The 15,896-nt window shown below is 38.1% G+C and overlaps 1 protein-coding gene across 1 annotated transcript in view; it reads right to left on the bottom strand.

Annotated features, from left to right (window-relative positions):
- LOC124594109 (cilia- and flagella-associated protein 52-like) overlaps positions 1-15,896 on the bottom strand; it is a 285,675-nt gene that overhangs the window by 170,438 nt on the left and 99,341 nt on the right. The window contains exon 5 of the mRNA XM_047132461.1: positions 14,054-14,241. Coding sequence (XP_046988417.1) covers positions 14,054-14,241 — 188 coding nt within the window. The remainder of the gene's footprint in view (positions 1-14,053; positions 14,242-15,896) is intronic.

Below are 15,896 nucleotides of genomic sequence, written 5' to 3'. Positions count from 1 at the left end.
GCTATGCCATCTTCTAAGTAACTGAGTACAATGTCTATCTCCCATAATTTAGGGATCAACCTAGAGAACACTCCTTGGACGTAAATAGGATGCACCTCCCCATCTAGTTTGCTCTTTGGGAATCATTTGGATGAATTTGTAGCCTGAAGCAAGCCCCTGACAGGCCATTACCAATGCTAAATTTCTTTCTGTTTAATTCATTTTTCATCTTACTGGGTTCCTCCCAAATTTTCTGAAATTCCCATTTAAGCTTGCATAATAGGGTGTACTGACAGTTGACTCTAGCTTTTCTTGTTCTTTTTGATCAATCAGCTCACTAACTCAAATGTTAGCACAAGCAGATCCTGTGATAGTCATCACCCCTAAATCCTTTATTTGTTCTAACTTATTCAGTTTTCCACACATCTCTGAGATTTTTTTCATTAATTGTTCTAAATTCACATTCACTAACCTCTCCCAATTGTTTTAAATCATTATCAGTCTTCCAAAATAGCTATTTTATCTTGTTTTCTCAAACGATCACATTGTTTTCATTACGTCCTGCTGCAACTACTCAGTTAACACATTTATTGTTGTTTGCAAGTTAGAAATATTATTACACATTCTCTGCTTCTCTCATCTAGATTCCTTTATATGTTTCTCTAAATTTGCATCTGTTGCAGACAATTTTTTCTAAGATATACCATGGTTGTATCGAGTTTAGCAGAGAATTCTGTTCTAAGCTCTACCATGTTTGTATTTAACTCAAATTTCACCTGTCCTCTGCTCCATAAACACTCTTAATATCTCTTCTACAGGTTGTGACATACTTCAAGTGACTTCAGGAATATACCAAGCAATAACAAGTCTGCTACCAAACCTTTACTACAGCCAGTCACCTTTGCATCAACTTAATACTGCACCAAACCACAAACTTCACCTCATATTTGCACTCAAGATTACCTCACCCACACACCACAATACTCCAATCATGCATAAAAATCAGTAGAACACAGCTCACCATGTGGTGTGTCCGATGAGACTCTGTTTGCGATACAGTAGGTGAACTGCAATGCTGCTGTTCCTGCTGCTGGCATCACTGCCAGCAGTTAGTAAATGTGCAAAGAGACACCAGCTGCCTTATGTCGACATGGAACTACTGATCTGCAATTGCCCATCTTCACAGCCACAGACTCAATTTGCTCTTCTGGTTTTCAGGTACTGTTGCAGGATTAATACTTGCTCGCCAACCATTTGAACCCTTGTGAATTTTCTATCTCAACAGTAATGCTAGTGACAACTCATGCACCAAGTAATTGTAGTTGTTGACTAGTTGTTATGGGCAACAACAGCAAATTCTGAGAAAATTTTCTTCACAAGGCAATAATTTACTTTTAATTTTGACTTCTCCCCTCTTCCCAGACAAATGTTATTACTTGCTGGCGCAGCCTCATTTGGTCCTCCCTGTTCAGATAACAGAAATATGAAGTGACATACATTTTTAACTTCTATTTGCACGTGTAGTTTACAGTCGCTCCAAATTATCAATTTTACCTTATTACACTTGAAACATTTTGCAGAAGTAACTGTTGCCAGGATCTCTTGGCTTCAGACTCCTTTCGTTTCACTGAAATGCTTGTATCAGCCTGAAAAGTTACTTAGAAAACCAGCTATTGCTCAATGATCTGAAACTCTTCTTGTTTACAACACATTAAACTCCCTTTACAACCTGTATACTGAATTTTAACAGTTGATTATAGCTTCAGGCTGTAGAGGAGTAATAATTAACTATTCTACATCAGACCTATCAAACAATGGCTGATTTCATCTCAGATAGATGCAACTTCAATATCTCCAACTCCTGGGGGTTGTTTGGACTGGAGCATATCTCCTAGGTCTCCTAGGCAGGACATCAGAGGTGTGGACCAATCGTCCATTGCAGCAATTGCCTGAGTGTAACACCACTGTCTGCTGCTCTGATTCGCAGAGACACTACGTCCAACCCAGTTGATAGTACAAACACAAAGAATACAAAAAAATTGTATGTACAAAAGGACTGTCACAAATGACTACAAAATTAACAAGAAAATTCCTTTTAAAAATCATTCACATCATTTGTCTGACTGAAAAATAAAGGTATAACACATCACTTTAAGCCAATGTCACCTGTTACACATCATCAGGACACTATGGCATGTGACCTGGTGTACACAGCAGAGTGCTCTGGACACGTTATAGGTGTTAACAAATCTTTCCTTGTTCACTTACTAAATACTACAATAATATCTAATCCTGACATTACATAAAAAATTGGGAGAGGTCAAGCTCAATGATGTACGGTATCCGAAGAGTGGTTTTAAATTAAAGTGCACCCTACTAGTCATGGATGTTGCTGTTGTGTATGGCAGTTCTTCAGCACTCTGTCTTCATTTGCATCACCTTGCAGCTTTCCCCTCTTGTGGCCTGAAACCATATGTAACAGGGTGTCAGGATGGCTCAGAGTAGGCAAAAGATGGATGTGTGTGAAGCATAAGAAGGCAGCCCAAATACAAAAATGCTCCTTATTGTTTATTATTAATAATCATCTGTCTTCTTGGCTATGTGGCATATCTGCAGCACATATGCTAGCACAGTGGCTCCCAGTGCATTCCTTCAGGAGCAGTGAATACCAAGTACCTGCTGAGTATACATCATACCCCATGGATATCTTGTGTCACCAAGTCTGTAGCAGACCCAGCCACTGTGTCTGATGTTGTCTTGGAGAAGATGGCCAGATGATGGCAAGATGATACAGTGCTTCAACTCCACACTGAAAGATGGACAGTTATAGCTGTCTCTGTCAGCCCTCAGTGACTCAGAACTCAGGGGACCTAGATTAAGCCCCAGAAAATGAGAGGATCCCTGGATTCAGGTGAGTAGACCCTTGGTGGTGCTAGAACACCAGGTTTCAAAGAGCCCAGGTGGTCAGGCAGTATTTGAGGGTTTGAGGCCTGCTGAAGCTGTTGGTAACAGCATAATGGGTATGTTGTCATCTTTATGATAGCATCCAACTCAGACTGGGTGTCATAGTATACCCCAGCTGCTTAATGACGACTGGCTGGCCCAAAGAGTGTAAATATTGCTGTCAGGAGGATGATTATGTGGCAGAGGTAGCACTGCTGCATTCTTCCAACATGTGATACCCTCTTGAAGGGTGGTCAGTCATTGAGGACTTGGCCATTGACTCATGGAAGTAGGACAGAGCACAGAAGCAGCTCCAGGCTGATGGTGCTGAGCTAATTTGGGTTACTGACTGTGGTAGTCCGTGTGCAGAACACAGCACAAAGGCTAGAGACACTGTTTCATTCATTACAGTGCCTTTCATTATGCAGATACCAAATATCTCACTAAGCCTATTTACAATGTTTCAAGAAAGGTACTAAGTGAGGGATATAAGAATATACTATAGCCACTTACATATTGCTTTAGTAGAAAATATGAAGACGAGATTAGACTGATTGCAGTGTGCACAGAGGCATTCAAGCAATTCTCCTGCCTGAAACCCATGTGATAATGGAATGGGAAGAAACATCTAATATAAGCCATGCACATCACAGTGGTTTCCAGAGAATGGTTATAGACATAGGTCTCTAACCAAAATAAGGAAAACATTGTGTCCCTCTAAAGTAAAAGTTTGTAAGGAGTTGATGATGCCTCCAACAATAAATTAAAAAGTTGTAAAATTTTAAAGTTCTTTTTCATAAATGTAATATATAGTTAAGTCAGGGTATTTTCCTAAACAGATTCATGCAAGCCATTGTTATGTGACTCCACAGATGTAAAATTACTACCGGCCAGTCTAATTCCATTTTCCAAATGTTTTGTGAAGATAATATATGCTTATGGAAGGGCTATTACACATCCATGTAGTAATGGGACACTCACTCTGTGACATTTGAAAAGAACATCACAAGTGAGGCAGCTATTTATTCTTTTATTGAGCCCATAATAAAATTTTTAAATGAAAAAATATAGTCAGTTGGAATCTTCTGAGACTCCTCAAAAGCTTTTGATTGCTCCAATCATAAATTTCTCAACAGAAATTAATTTTTATGGTATACATGGTTTGGTATATATGTGGTTTAGTTCCTATTTATGACATATAATTCAGAAAGGCATACTGATACATTTGAGTACTGCAATTTGGGACTCAAACCATCTCCATTAGGAGAAATCACAATGGCCACTCTACAGGGTTCGGTCATGGTCCCAATACTCTTTTTGTTCTATGCTAATGATTTACCATTTATTTGAATAAAGTGGTAGAATTGGGTATGTTACAAGAATTATTGTCAATCTGAGTAATGAAACACCAATAGAGAAAATGGTTAATGATGCTTCTGTTACAATTATAAAATGATTTTGCATAAATGAAGTATCTTCAGTCTTTGGATATCCTACTTTCTATTTAAGCAGTGTACCATAATAATAATAATAATAACAATAAATATGGTAGAAAGTTCTACATCCTTGGGTGGGCATACTGATGAAAACTTATACTAGAACACCAAATAACACATACTTTAGCCATAAAACTGACTGTTGACTTTGGTGGCAAAGATATCATTATGTTAACATATTTTGCATATTTTCAGTTACTGACACACTGTGATATAATATTTATAAAACCTCCTCACTTAGATGAGGGATCCTTATTACACAAAAGACAGTAGTTGGAATTACTTGCACTATGAGAGCTTTATTACAGGATACTTTTATTGCTTCTACTATAAAAGTATTCTCCATTTGGTGTGAGTTGTGCTACTGTACTATGAAATAGAGGAATAAGGCATGTTTCAATATATTAAATGCATTTACAAAATATCTTTCTGGGAGTTACTCTGACTTCTAACTTAATCCCACAACCATCATTCTGTTCTGTGTATTTGTGTTGCCCTTGAACATCTTGTGAGGAAGCATACTGACACAGACAATTATGGCTACCTTTGACTTGATTCAGTCCTGAAAATATTATGTCTTTTTTACTGTTCCTGGTATCTCACTCTATGTCTTTTTTACTGTTCTTGGTATCTCACTCTATGACCCACTTCATACAGTAACAATGGTAAGAAATTGTACATGATTTGTGGATGCTATGGTTACCTTACAGATGTAGATTGCTTCAGCTTGATGACTACATTGATCCTGAATTTGTTTCAAAGGACAATGCTCTCATTAGGTTTAGTAGTTTTCAACCAGTGTTTCTTGCTGTTTTTGTTATAATAACAGTAGGGAAAACTTTGCAAACTTTCATTTTCTGCATTTGATAACTTTTTGTGAATTTAGTTAGTTATTAAATTTAGTATTTATCAGATGGTGTTGTTTGCTGTTTCTAGTGAAATAGATATAGTGAAAAACTTTTGCTTACTACATTCAGTTTCATTGGTGTATCAGTGGACTCCTGAATTTTTTATTTTAGACAAGCAATCAGGTGATGTTTATGTGTATTGTTATTTGTTGTAGATTAATACTGTTAATAATACTAACTACTTTATTTGTAGAAAGTGAAATTTGAGATCACTGTAGTTAGTTCTTAAAATCATCCTATTGTAGTAACGTAACTTAGAAAATGTAGAAGTTTAGTTTTTTTCAGTAACTGTAAAAAAATTTACCGAGTGAGAAGTGTGGACTTGGCATAGGTTTATGAGTAGTGCACTATGGGGTGAAATTTTTTCAAAGTATTTTCATTGGAATGAATGCAGTGACAAAGCCAGTGTATATTCTAGTGTGATCCTCCCCTGGAATTGCAGGATATGTATCAACAGTAAGTTAATAGAGGAACCAGGAGGTAAGATCTGTGCCCTTTAGGTGCAGTTACAAAACACAAAGGAGGAGCTAGATAGGGGAGGGAGAAGGGGACTGGGGAATGGGAACTGCCAGATGGAAAGCAGTCTGCTGGGAGCAGGAGATATTCATACAGTTGTTCTTTGTGTGTTACCAATAAATTTGACCAATTGTCTTGTAGCTGTAGGTGTAGGAAGCATCCAGCAGACCTCAGCAATTAGGGAACCTTAGTCAGTGGTAGATTCCAACAGAAAGATAAACATTCTGCTGTTAGGTAGTTCTCACGGCAGAGGTGTAGGCCAGGAGTAAGCACCAGGACACCAGCATTGTGAAGCCCAGTGCAGGGTTGGCTCAGGTGACTGTTAACGTAGGGGAGTTATGTAGGAGGAATTTTACAAAAGAGGATCAGGTTGTGATTGTGGGTGGAGACTGGAATAGTCTTGCTAAGGACAAGAAGTATGACATACATGGTGACCTGGAAAAGACAGCTACTCAAACCGGTAGCACAAATGTGCATCTTATACAGCTGTTTCACTATCATGATTAGCCTCAGCTTAAAACAGCTGTCAGGTGTATTAACATGAGGCTTGAGAAGCCACTGATGGTGGAAGGCATGGCTCATATTGCAGTGGCGTCAGTTGAGGTTGTCAACAGTGCAGATTTAACTAAGGAATGGCCTTTATCTCAAAAGGTATAGGAAGGAGCAACTGGCAAAGCTTACAGGTGACAGCAAAGAGGGGTTGGTGGGATAACTCATGGGGAAATTCCTGTAGTAGTTGGCATCAGAGCTGCACCTTTTTTATAATTAAGTTATCTAATAGGTATTCCTGTTTAAAGGGCGTCTCTCTAAGAAAGGCACCACTTCTGACAAATATTAGGTATCCAAGTAATGAGGGAATTAGCATATTTCATCAAAATATACAAGGTATTGGTGAATCAAACAATGAAAGCTCCATATATGGGTGAGAAGAGAAACGAACGGTGTCTGGTAGAGTGTGCAGGGACGAGACTGCCAACAGGTGCAGTGTCATTAGGTTGCGGGGCAGGGAGATGGGGAAAAAAGGAACAAAACAGGAAAGGAGCAGGGAAAGATGGGCGGAAGCATTGGCAGAGGGCTACAAATACGCAGGGTGGGAGGTGATAATGGGAAGGACATGATAAGACATAGGGGGTGGAAACTGTTGGGTGGAGGATGTGGGAACAGTATGTTATGATAGGAAATCGAGAGAGTTATGTTCAGCTGCATGTTATGCCACAGGATGGTCTACTTTGCTCTTGGCCACAGTTTAATGGTGGCCTTTCATCCTGGTGGACAGTTGGTTGGTGGTCATATCAACATAAAAAGCTGTGCAATGATTGCAGCAGAGGTAGTAAATGACATGGCTGCTTTCACAGGTGTCCCAGACCCTGATGGGGTAGGATAAACCTGTGACAGGACTGAAACAGGAAGTGCTGGGTGTGTGGATTGTGTAGATTCTGCACCTGGGTCTTCCATGAGGATATGATCCTTGTGGCAAGGGGTTGGGATTGGAAGTGGCGTTGAGGGTGGACTAAGATGTTGTGCTGGTTAGGTAGGTGGCAGAACACCACTTCAGGAGGGGTGGGAAGTTTATTTATTTAGATTTTTTTCATGGAGTCATCAATATGATGGCTTCTGCAATCATCAAGTACAGTTACAAACACAAAATACATTTAGATCTTAGCCTCACAGGTAGTAATTAAACAGTAAATTGATGCTTGTCAAAATCATTATATCTTACACATATTGATATAGACAATTACTCTTTTATACACTGTTTTACAGCTCTTAAACTTAAGCCTTTAAAATTCGTCGAGTTAAAAGAGACTCTTTTCAATTAAGAATTCTTTTAGTTTTGATTTGAATTTCTTTTTGTTACTGTTTTTCATCGACTCTGGCAGTTTATTATACCATATCAGTCCATTAGTATATGGGCTCTGGTCCGTCATTTTTAATCTTGTTCGTTGTCGGTAGTAATTCTCTTTGGACCTGGTGTTGTGGTCACGTATATTCACTACATTTAGTTATTTTAGTTCTCTGTGAGACAAAAATATTAATTAATTTATAAAGATACAAAGAGTATATGGTGAAGTACTTGTGTTGTCTGAAAACATCATGGCAAGAGTCTTTATAGCCTATCCATGTATAAATCTTAACCCTCTCTTTTGTAGCAATAGTACTCTGTTAAGGTGAATGTCTGCAGCACAATCCCACATTTCTAAACAGTAGCTAAGACGGGGATAGATTGTCCCATAATACACAGATTTAATCATGTGGGTGAACACCATTTTGGACAGTTGGCTAAGGACATACAGCCCATTGCTGACTTTTTACATACAGTGTTAATATGGGTAATCCATTGGAGGTTTGAGTCCAAATAAACCCCTAGAAATTTACACTCGTTTGCTTCTTCTGCCACTATGCCACATACCTCATTTACGCGTGAGTGGTGTGAGCTGCCAGTTGTAAATATTAGCATCTGGGATTTATTTACATTGACCTTTAATCCTTGTGCATGAAAATATGAACTTAATTTTAATATCCCATTACTTGCTGAAAATTTCAGTTCCTCACAAACTTTGCTATGAAATAAAACTGAGGTGTCATCAGCATAATTTACAATGTGCAAGTTAGTGGGGTGTACAAAACCATTAATACATGCTAAAAAGAGGAAAGGTCCAAGAATTGAGACTTGAGGGACTCCTTGCGTCACTGTTTCACTTGTGGATTTAGAAGTTAAGATCTTATTGTCAATCTGATGTGTGAGTTTGGTACACTGTTTCCGTTTCACCATATAGGTGGACAGAAGTTTCATTGATGCATCGCTGATATTGTACACCTGCAGTTCTTTTTAACAGAAGCTCATGGTTTACTGAGTCAAAAGCTTTGCTCAAGTCAAGGAATATTCCGGCTGTGTGCATACCCGTTCTATATTGCTATATACATCATGGAAGAAACTGGTAACAGTAATGGCTGTGCTTAGGTCTTACCTAAACCCATGCTACGATACGATAACCATTTTGTGTCTTGAGAAAAACGTTGTGAGTTGTGGTAGGCTAACTGTTTCAATATTTTACTGAAGGTAGGGATTAGCGATATCAATCTACAATTTGAAACTTCTTCTTTACTTTCCTTTTTATGGACTGGCTGGATTACACTTATTTTTAAGACATTTGTGTATATGTTTTCGTTAATACATAATCTGCCTTACTGGAGCATGATTCTGTTACTCTAGTGTATTTGTGAGATTATTGTTGTTGTGGTCTTCAGTCCAGAGGCTGGTTTGATGCAGCTCTCCATGCTACTCTATCCTTTGCAAGCATCTTCATCTCCAAGTAACTACTGCAACCTACATCCGTCTGAATCTGCTTAGTGTATTCATCTCTTGGTCTCCCTCTAGGATTTTTACATTCCACGTTGCCCTCCAATACTAAACTGATGATCCCTTGATGCCTCAGAACATGTCCTACCAACTGATCCCTTCTTCTAGTCAAGTTGTGCCACAAATTTCTCTTCTCCCCAATTCCATTCAATACTTCCTCATTAGTTATGTGATCTACCAATCTAATCTTCAACATTCTTCTGTAGCACCACATTTTGAAAGTGTCTATTCTCTTCTTGTCCAAACTATTTATTGTCCATGTTTCAGTTCCATACATGGCTACACACCACATAAATACTTCCAGAAATGACTTCCTCACAATTAAATCTATACTCGATGTTAACAAATTTCTCTTCTTCAGAAATGCTTTCCTTGCCATTACCAGTCTACATTTTATATCATCTCTACTTTGACCATCATCAGTTATTTTGCTCCCCAAATAGCAAAACTCATTTACAACTTTAAGTGTCTCATTTACTAATCTAACTACCTCAGCATCACCTGACTTAATTCGACTACATTCCATTATCCTCGTTTTGCTTTCATTGATGTTCATCTTATATCCTCCTTTCAAGACACTGTCCATTCCATTCAACTACTCTTCCAGGTCCTTTGCTGTCTCTGACAGAATTATAATGTCATTGGCAAACCTCAAAGTTTTTATTTCTGCTCCATGGATTTTAATTCCTACTCTGAATTTTTCTTTTGTTTCCTTTACTGCTTGCTCAACATACAGATTGAATAACATTGGGGATAGGCTGCAACCCTCTCTCACACCCTTCCTAACCAATGCTTCCCCTTCCCTTTCATGCCCCTCGACTCTTATAACTGCCATCTGGTTTCTGTACAAATTGTAAATAGCCTTTCACTCCCTGTATTTTACCCCTGCCACCTTCAGAATTTGAAAGAGAGTCAACATTGTCAAAATCTTTCTCTAAGTCTACAAATGCACGAAACACTGGTTTGCCTTGCCTTAATCTACCTTCTGAGATACATTGTAGGGTCAGTATTGCCTCACGTGTTCAACATTTCTACAGAATCCAAACTGATCTCACCCGAGGTCAGCTTCTACCAGTTTTTCCATTCATCTGTAAAGAACTGCAGCCATGACTTATTAAACTGATAGTTCAGTAATTTTTACATCTGTCAACACCTGCTTTCCTTGGGATTGGAATTATTATATTCTTCTTGAAATCTGAGGGTATTTCGCCTGTCTCATACATGTTGCTTACCAGACGGTAGAGAGTTTTGTCAGGACTGGCTCTCCCAAGTCTGTCAGTAGTTCTAATGGAATGTTGTCTACTCAATTAAATTCAATATTTCTTCTGTTACCCAAGGATTTCTACTAGCCCTTGTCTTTTTACCTACTTGATCCTCTGCTACCTTCACTACTTCATCCCTCAAAGCTACCCATTCTTCTTCTTCTGTATTTCTTTCCCCCATTCCTGTCAATTGTTCCCTTATGCTCTCCCTGAAATTCTGTACAACCTCTGGTTTAGTCAGTCTATCCAGGTCCCATCTCCTTAAATTCCCACCCTTTTGCAGTTTCTTCAGTTTTAATCTACAGTTCATATCCAATAGATTTTGGTCAGAGTCCACATCAGTCCCTGGAAATGTCTTTCAATTTAAAACCTGGTTCCTAAATCTCTGTCTTACCATTATATAATATATCTGATACCTTCCAGTAACTCCAGGATTCTTCCATGTATACAACCTTCTTTTATGATTCTTGAACCAAGTGTTACCTATGATTAAGTTATGCTCTGTGCAAAATTCTACCAGACGGCTTCCTCTTTCATTTCTCTCCCTCAATCCATATTCACCCACTACCATAATTACTCGACTCTAAGCCGCACTCGAATCTAAGCCGCATCTGAAAAATGAGACTGGAAATCAAGGAAAAAATATTTTCCCGAATCTAAGCCGCACCTGAAATTTTAGACTCGAAATTCAAGGGGAGAGAAAAATTATAGGCCGCATCTCCAAATCAAAACAAAGTTGGTCCATTGTAATATGAGACACAATTTAGGTCGAATGAGTGACGATACAGCGACAGTAGTTTGGTTCGAGCCGTAAGCTCAGCAGTTAAGCTTTACCAGGTAGCCATTGCTATGCGTCAGGCGCTCCGTCTGTATTTATACGGGTACCCTTCCTTTTCCACATGCTTCTTCTGGTTTGAATTGATAGCATATTTTTCTTTGATCTGATAAGCGCAGTTTTCTTTGTTAAAGGTGTTTACGTCACTCTAAGCTGAAAATGCGTTACTGTACTGTGTCATGCATTGTTTGCTGCATTCTGATAGTGCGTGTTTACGGCCTGTCGCCGCTTGCGGCATGGCTTGCTTTTGTGCGCGGGACCTCATTAGCGAAACAATGGCAAGAAACTGCTATTTGTTGTTACTTACACTGCTGCTTTCTTTGATAATGATCAACAAGAACCAAATAATAGACTGCGTATGATAGAAGATGTTCTGAACGAGAGTTTAGCAAAACTTTTTCTCCGTTTGAATATCTTTGCAGGCGCCTCTTTAGTACACAGAAATTAGAGTCATCTTAGATTTAAAAATCTAGTCAATTGCCGTGATTCATTTCTGACTGTATCACTATTAAGCATAAGAATAATACGAATATAAACATGACATGATATTTATATTCTTCCGCGTTTGCTGTTGTCTCACTCTAGTTTCGTAGTTTATTAGGCAGACCGGATTTAAATGAGATAGCAGCAAACATGAAACAATACATGGCAAAATGTTTATGTGCGTATTATTCTTATGGTGACGAGGATACTGCATGTGATGCACAATTTATAAAAGTTCCTATAATAGCAACCATCTCTTCTCACAGATAGGAAAAAAATTCAGAACGTAGAGTTGGCCATATTGACAAACATCCCAAACAGTCTTGCCAGTCGGATTTTCGTAGTACATTGAAAATAGCTCGTCTTCCACCTTTTTTTTTTTTTTAATTTATTTACTGACACAGAGGTTTTGGCGCCAGTATTTATCTTTGTGCCTACAAGGCATGCCTGTGTAGCGCTACATATATTCGACGGCAGAAGTAAGTTGTGGTGGCACCCACCAACTTTTTTCAGAATTTCCGCTGGCTTTGCACTCGATTCTAAACCGCAGGTGGTTTTTTGGATTACAAAAGCCGGAAAAAAAGTGCGGCTTCGATTCGAGTAAATACGGTATGTTTCCTTCTCTCCCTTTTCCTACTATTGAATTCCAGTCACCCATGACTATTAAATTTTCATCTCCCTTCACTACCTGAATAATTTATTTTATTTCATCATACATTTCATCGATTTCTTCATCATCTGCAGAGCTAGTTGGCATATAAACTTGTACCACTGTAGTACTCGAGGGCTTCATGTCTATCTTGGCCACAATAATGCATTCACTATGCTGTTTGTAGTAGCTTACCCGCACTCCTATTTTTTTTTATTCATTATTAAACCTACTCCTGCATTACCACTATTTGATTTTGTATTTATAACCCTGTATTCACCTGACCAGATGTCTTTTTGCGCTGGCCACCGAAGTTCGCTAATTCCCACTATATCCAACTTTAACCTATCCATTTCCCTTTTTAAATTTTTTAACCTACCTGCCCGATTAAGGGATCTGACATTCCACGCTCCGATCCATAGAACGCCAGTTTTCTTTCTCCTTATAATGACGTCCTCTTGAGTAGTACCCGACCAGAGATCCGAATGGGGGACTATTTTACCTCCGAAATATTTTACCCAGGAGGATGCCATCATCATTTAATCATACAGTAAAGCTGCATGCCCTCGGGAAAAATTACGGCTGTAGTTTCCCCTTGCTTTCAGCTGTTTGCACAAAAATAATAGCATTAATCTTTGCCTCAGACAGTCTGGAAAAGATGCCTAGAAGGTATTAGAAGGTTGCCAAATCCTGTTTCAGATGTCTTAATGAACTGCTTAATTAGCTCCAACTTTGTTGGGTGTATCAGTGGTTTCCACTTGATATAATTCTTCCCCATGCAGTATTCATTCCTCTTTGGCAAGTATGACCCCTTATAGTGAGCTCCAGAGCCCCTACTACCTCAAAGGCAAAAAAAGTAGGGAAACTTAGTAAAACCACTTTGGAGATCCATTCGAAATCTAACCATTTTAAAGTGTCCTATTACCTCCCATCCATAAGCATCAAATTGGCTCGGTAAAATGAATACACAGTAAAATGTAACCCCTGGATACTTGTACACAAATACATCTTTGAAGAATGTAATTAATCCATCTGAAGCTGCGGATAAACTGAACTAGTCAGCTTAAGATCACATTACATCACTGATGTAGCAGAAATACGCTGAAAAGAAGAAAAAAAGTACAAAATGTTAAATGTCAGCACCCTGGCAACAAAAGCAAAGTTTATGGGAAATAGTGGGTATGTTACACACACTTGAGGGTTAGGCAATTAGAAAACAACATTTAAAACACTAAGACAAACAAAAAGTTATAGTTTAGTATATCCTATTACATTCCCCTCAGCAATGGCTGACGTTATATTTTCTTCTGGTGCTGTAAAGCATTCTATCTGTTAAAAACTACTGAATCCAGTCATATACTGCTCAAACAGGATTAATATTATATCCAAACAATGGTACAGAATATACAAACCTTCTGAAATTAGATAATCAATAACTTTTGTGGTTGAAGAGACAATTACATATTTCAATTCCATGAAGGCACAAAGAGTTATGTCCATACCATCCTACAGTTTTGAATATAGAAAATTTAACAGTCCTACTAATCTTTATAAATTTAGTAAGTAAATATTTTTTAAAAGGAAATTATGATGAAAGTTACAGTCATATTATTTAGCTTACCACACTGCAGATCACATGCCTCTTTAGTGTACCAATCTTGATGTCAACATAGCTAACATGCCTCTTCTCAGGTTCCATTTTCCATAGTTTTAATGTTACATCCCCACCACTTATAAAGTTGAGCGGATGCCTACTGGTTGGACAAAGAAGAACTGCATCACCAGCTACTCCGTGGCTTGCTGGACAGCCTATTCCCGCAAGAAAGAAAAAAAAGTAATTGTAAGTAGGTCTCTAGTAGTAGATCATGTTGAATACTAACCATGAGAGTTATTTAGAATGTAAATTCTAACAAAATGCAAATAAAACAAACAAACTGTTATTTCTGTGTTTCTTGCAGTTACACTTGTAGTACAAGCAAATCCATATGTATGTAATTTGTTTACATTGCTGAATCACTTATAGTAACATGGAATGATTATTTATATACTCCACAGCAGAAATGTGTCAACTGTAGTGACAATTACTTCAATACAGAATTTCTTGCAATATTCCTGGAAACTGAAATGTGAAAGACTTAATCCCCATCCACCCACCCCATTTCTGCAAGAACCAATCTTTGTATTCACAGTTCTTGTCATTTACTTCGTTAACCTGGATGGCTACTGCCAAGGCTCTACATCTACATCTATACTCTGCAGACTACTATGAAATGCACGGTAGAAGGCACATCCCATTGTACCAAATGTAAAGGTTTTTCCCATTCAATTAATGTATGAAGTACAGGAAGAATGATTGTTTAAATGTCTCTGTCCATGCTGTAATTAATGGCTGTAATTGATGGCATTTCCAGCAAAATACTAAAAGCTTGTTCTCAACAGATAAGTAAGATTCTCAGCCACCTGTGTAATAGCTCTCTGGAACAGGGCATTTTCCCTGATAGACTGAAATATGCTATTGTTATACCTTTGCATAAAAAGGGGGATAGATATGATGTCAACAATTACCGTCCAATCTCCCTTCTAACAGCTTTATCCAAAATTTTTGAGAAAGTAATGTATTCAAGAGTAGCTTCACATATCTGTAAAAATTAAGTACTAACAAAATGTCAGTTTGGTTTCCAGAAAGGTTTTTCAACAGAAAATCCCATATATGCTTTCACCAGTCAAATTTTGAATGATCTGAATAACCAAACACCTCCCATTGGGATTTTTTGTGATCTCTCAAAGGCTTTTGATTGTGTAAATCATGAAATTCTGCTAGACAAGCTCAAGTATTGTGGCATGAGTGCGACAGTGCACAAATGGTTTAATTCGTACCTAACTGGAAGAGTGCAGAAAGTTGAAATAAGTAGTTCTCGTAACATGCAAAGATCAGCACATTCCTCAAACTGGGGAACTATCAAGAATGGGGTTCCACAAGGGTCAGTCTTGGGTCCTTTGTTGTTCTTATTATATATTAATGACTTGCCATTCTATATTCATGAAGAGGCAAAGTTAGTTCTCTTTGCTGATGATACAAGTATAGTAATCACACCTGAGAAACAAGAATTAACTGATGAAATTGTCAATGCTGTCTTTCAGAAAATTACTAAGTGGTTCCTTGTAAACGGACTCTCACTGAATTTTGATAAGACACAGTACGTACAGTTCCGTACAGTGAATGGTATGACGCCATTAATAAATATAGACCTTAATCAGAAGCATATAGCTAAGGTAGAATATTCCAAATTTTTAGGTATGTCCATTGATGAGAGATTAAATTGGAAGAAACACATTGATGATCTGCTGAAACGTTTGAGTTCAGCTACTTATGCAATAAGGGTCATTGCAAATTTTGGTGATAAACATCTTAGTAAATTAGCTTACTATGCCTATTTTCACTCATTGCTTTCATATGGCATCAT

This window comes from Schistocerca americana, chromosome 2, assembly GCF_021461395.2.
Source record: "Schistocerca americana isolate TAMUIC-IGC-003095 chromosome 2, iqSchAmer2.1, whole genome shotgun sequence".
Lineage (NCBI taxonomy): Eukaryota > Metazoa > Arthropoda > Insecta > Orthoptera > Acrididae > Schistocerca > Schistocerca americana.
The sequence above is the reverse complement of the archived record's forward strand: the minus strand, read 5'-3'. Positions and strand labels throughout refer to the sequence as shown.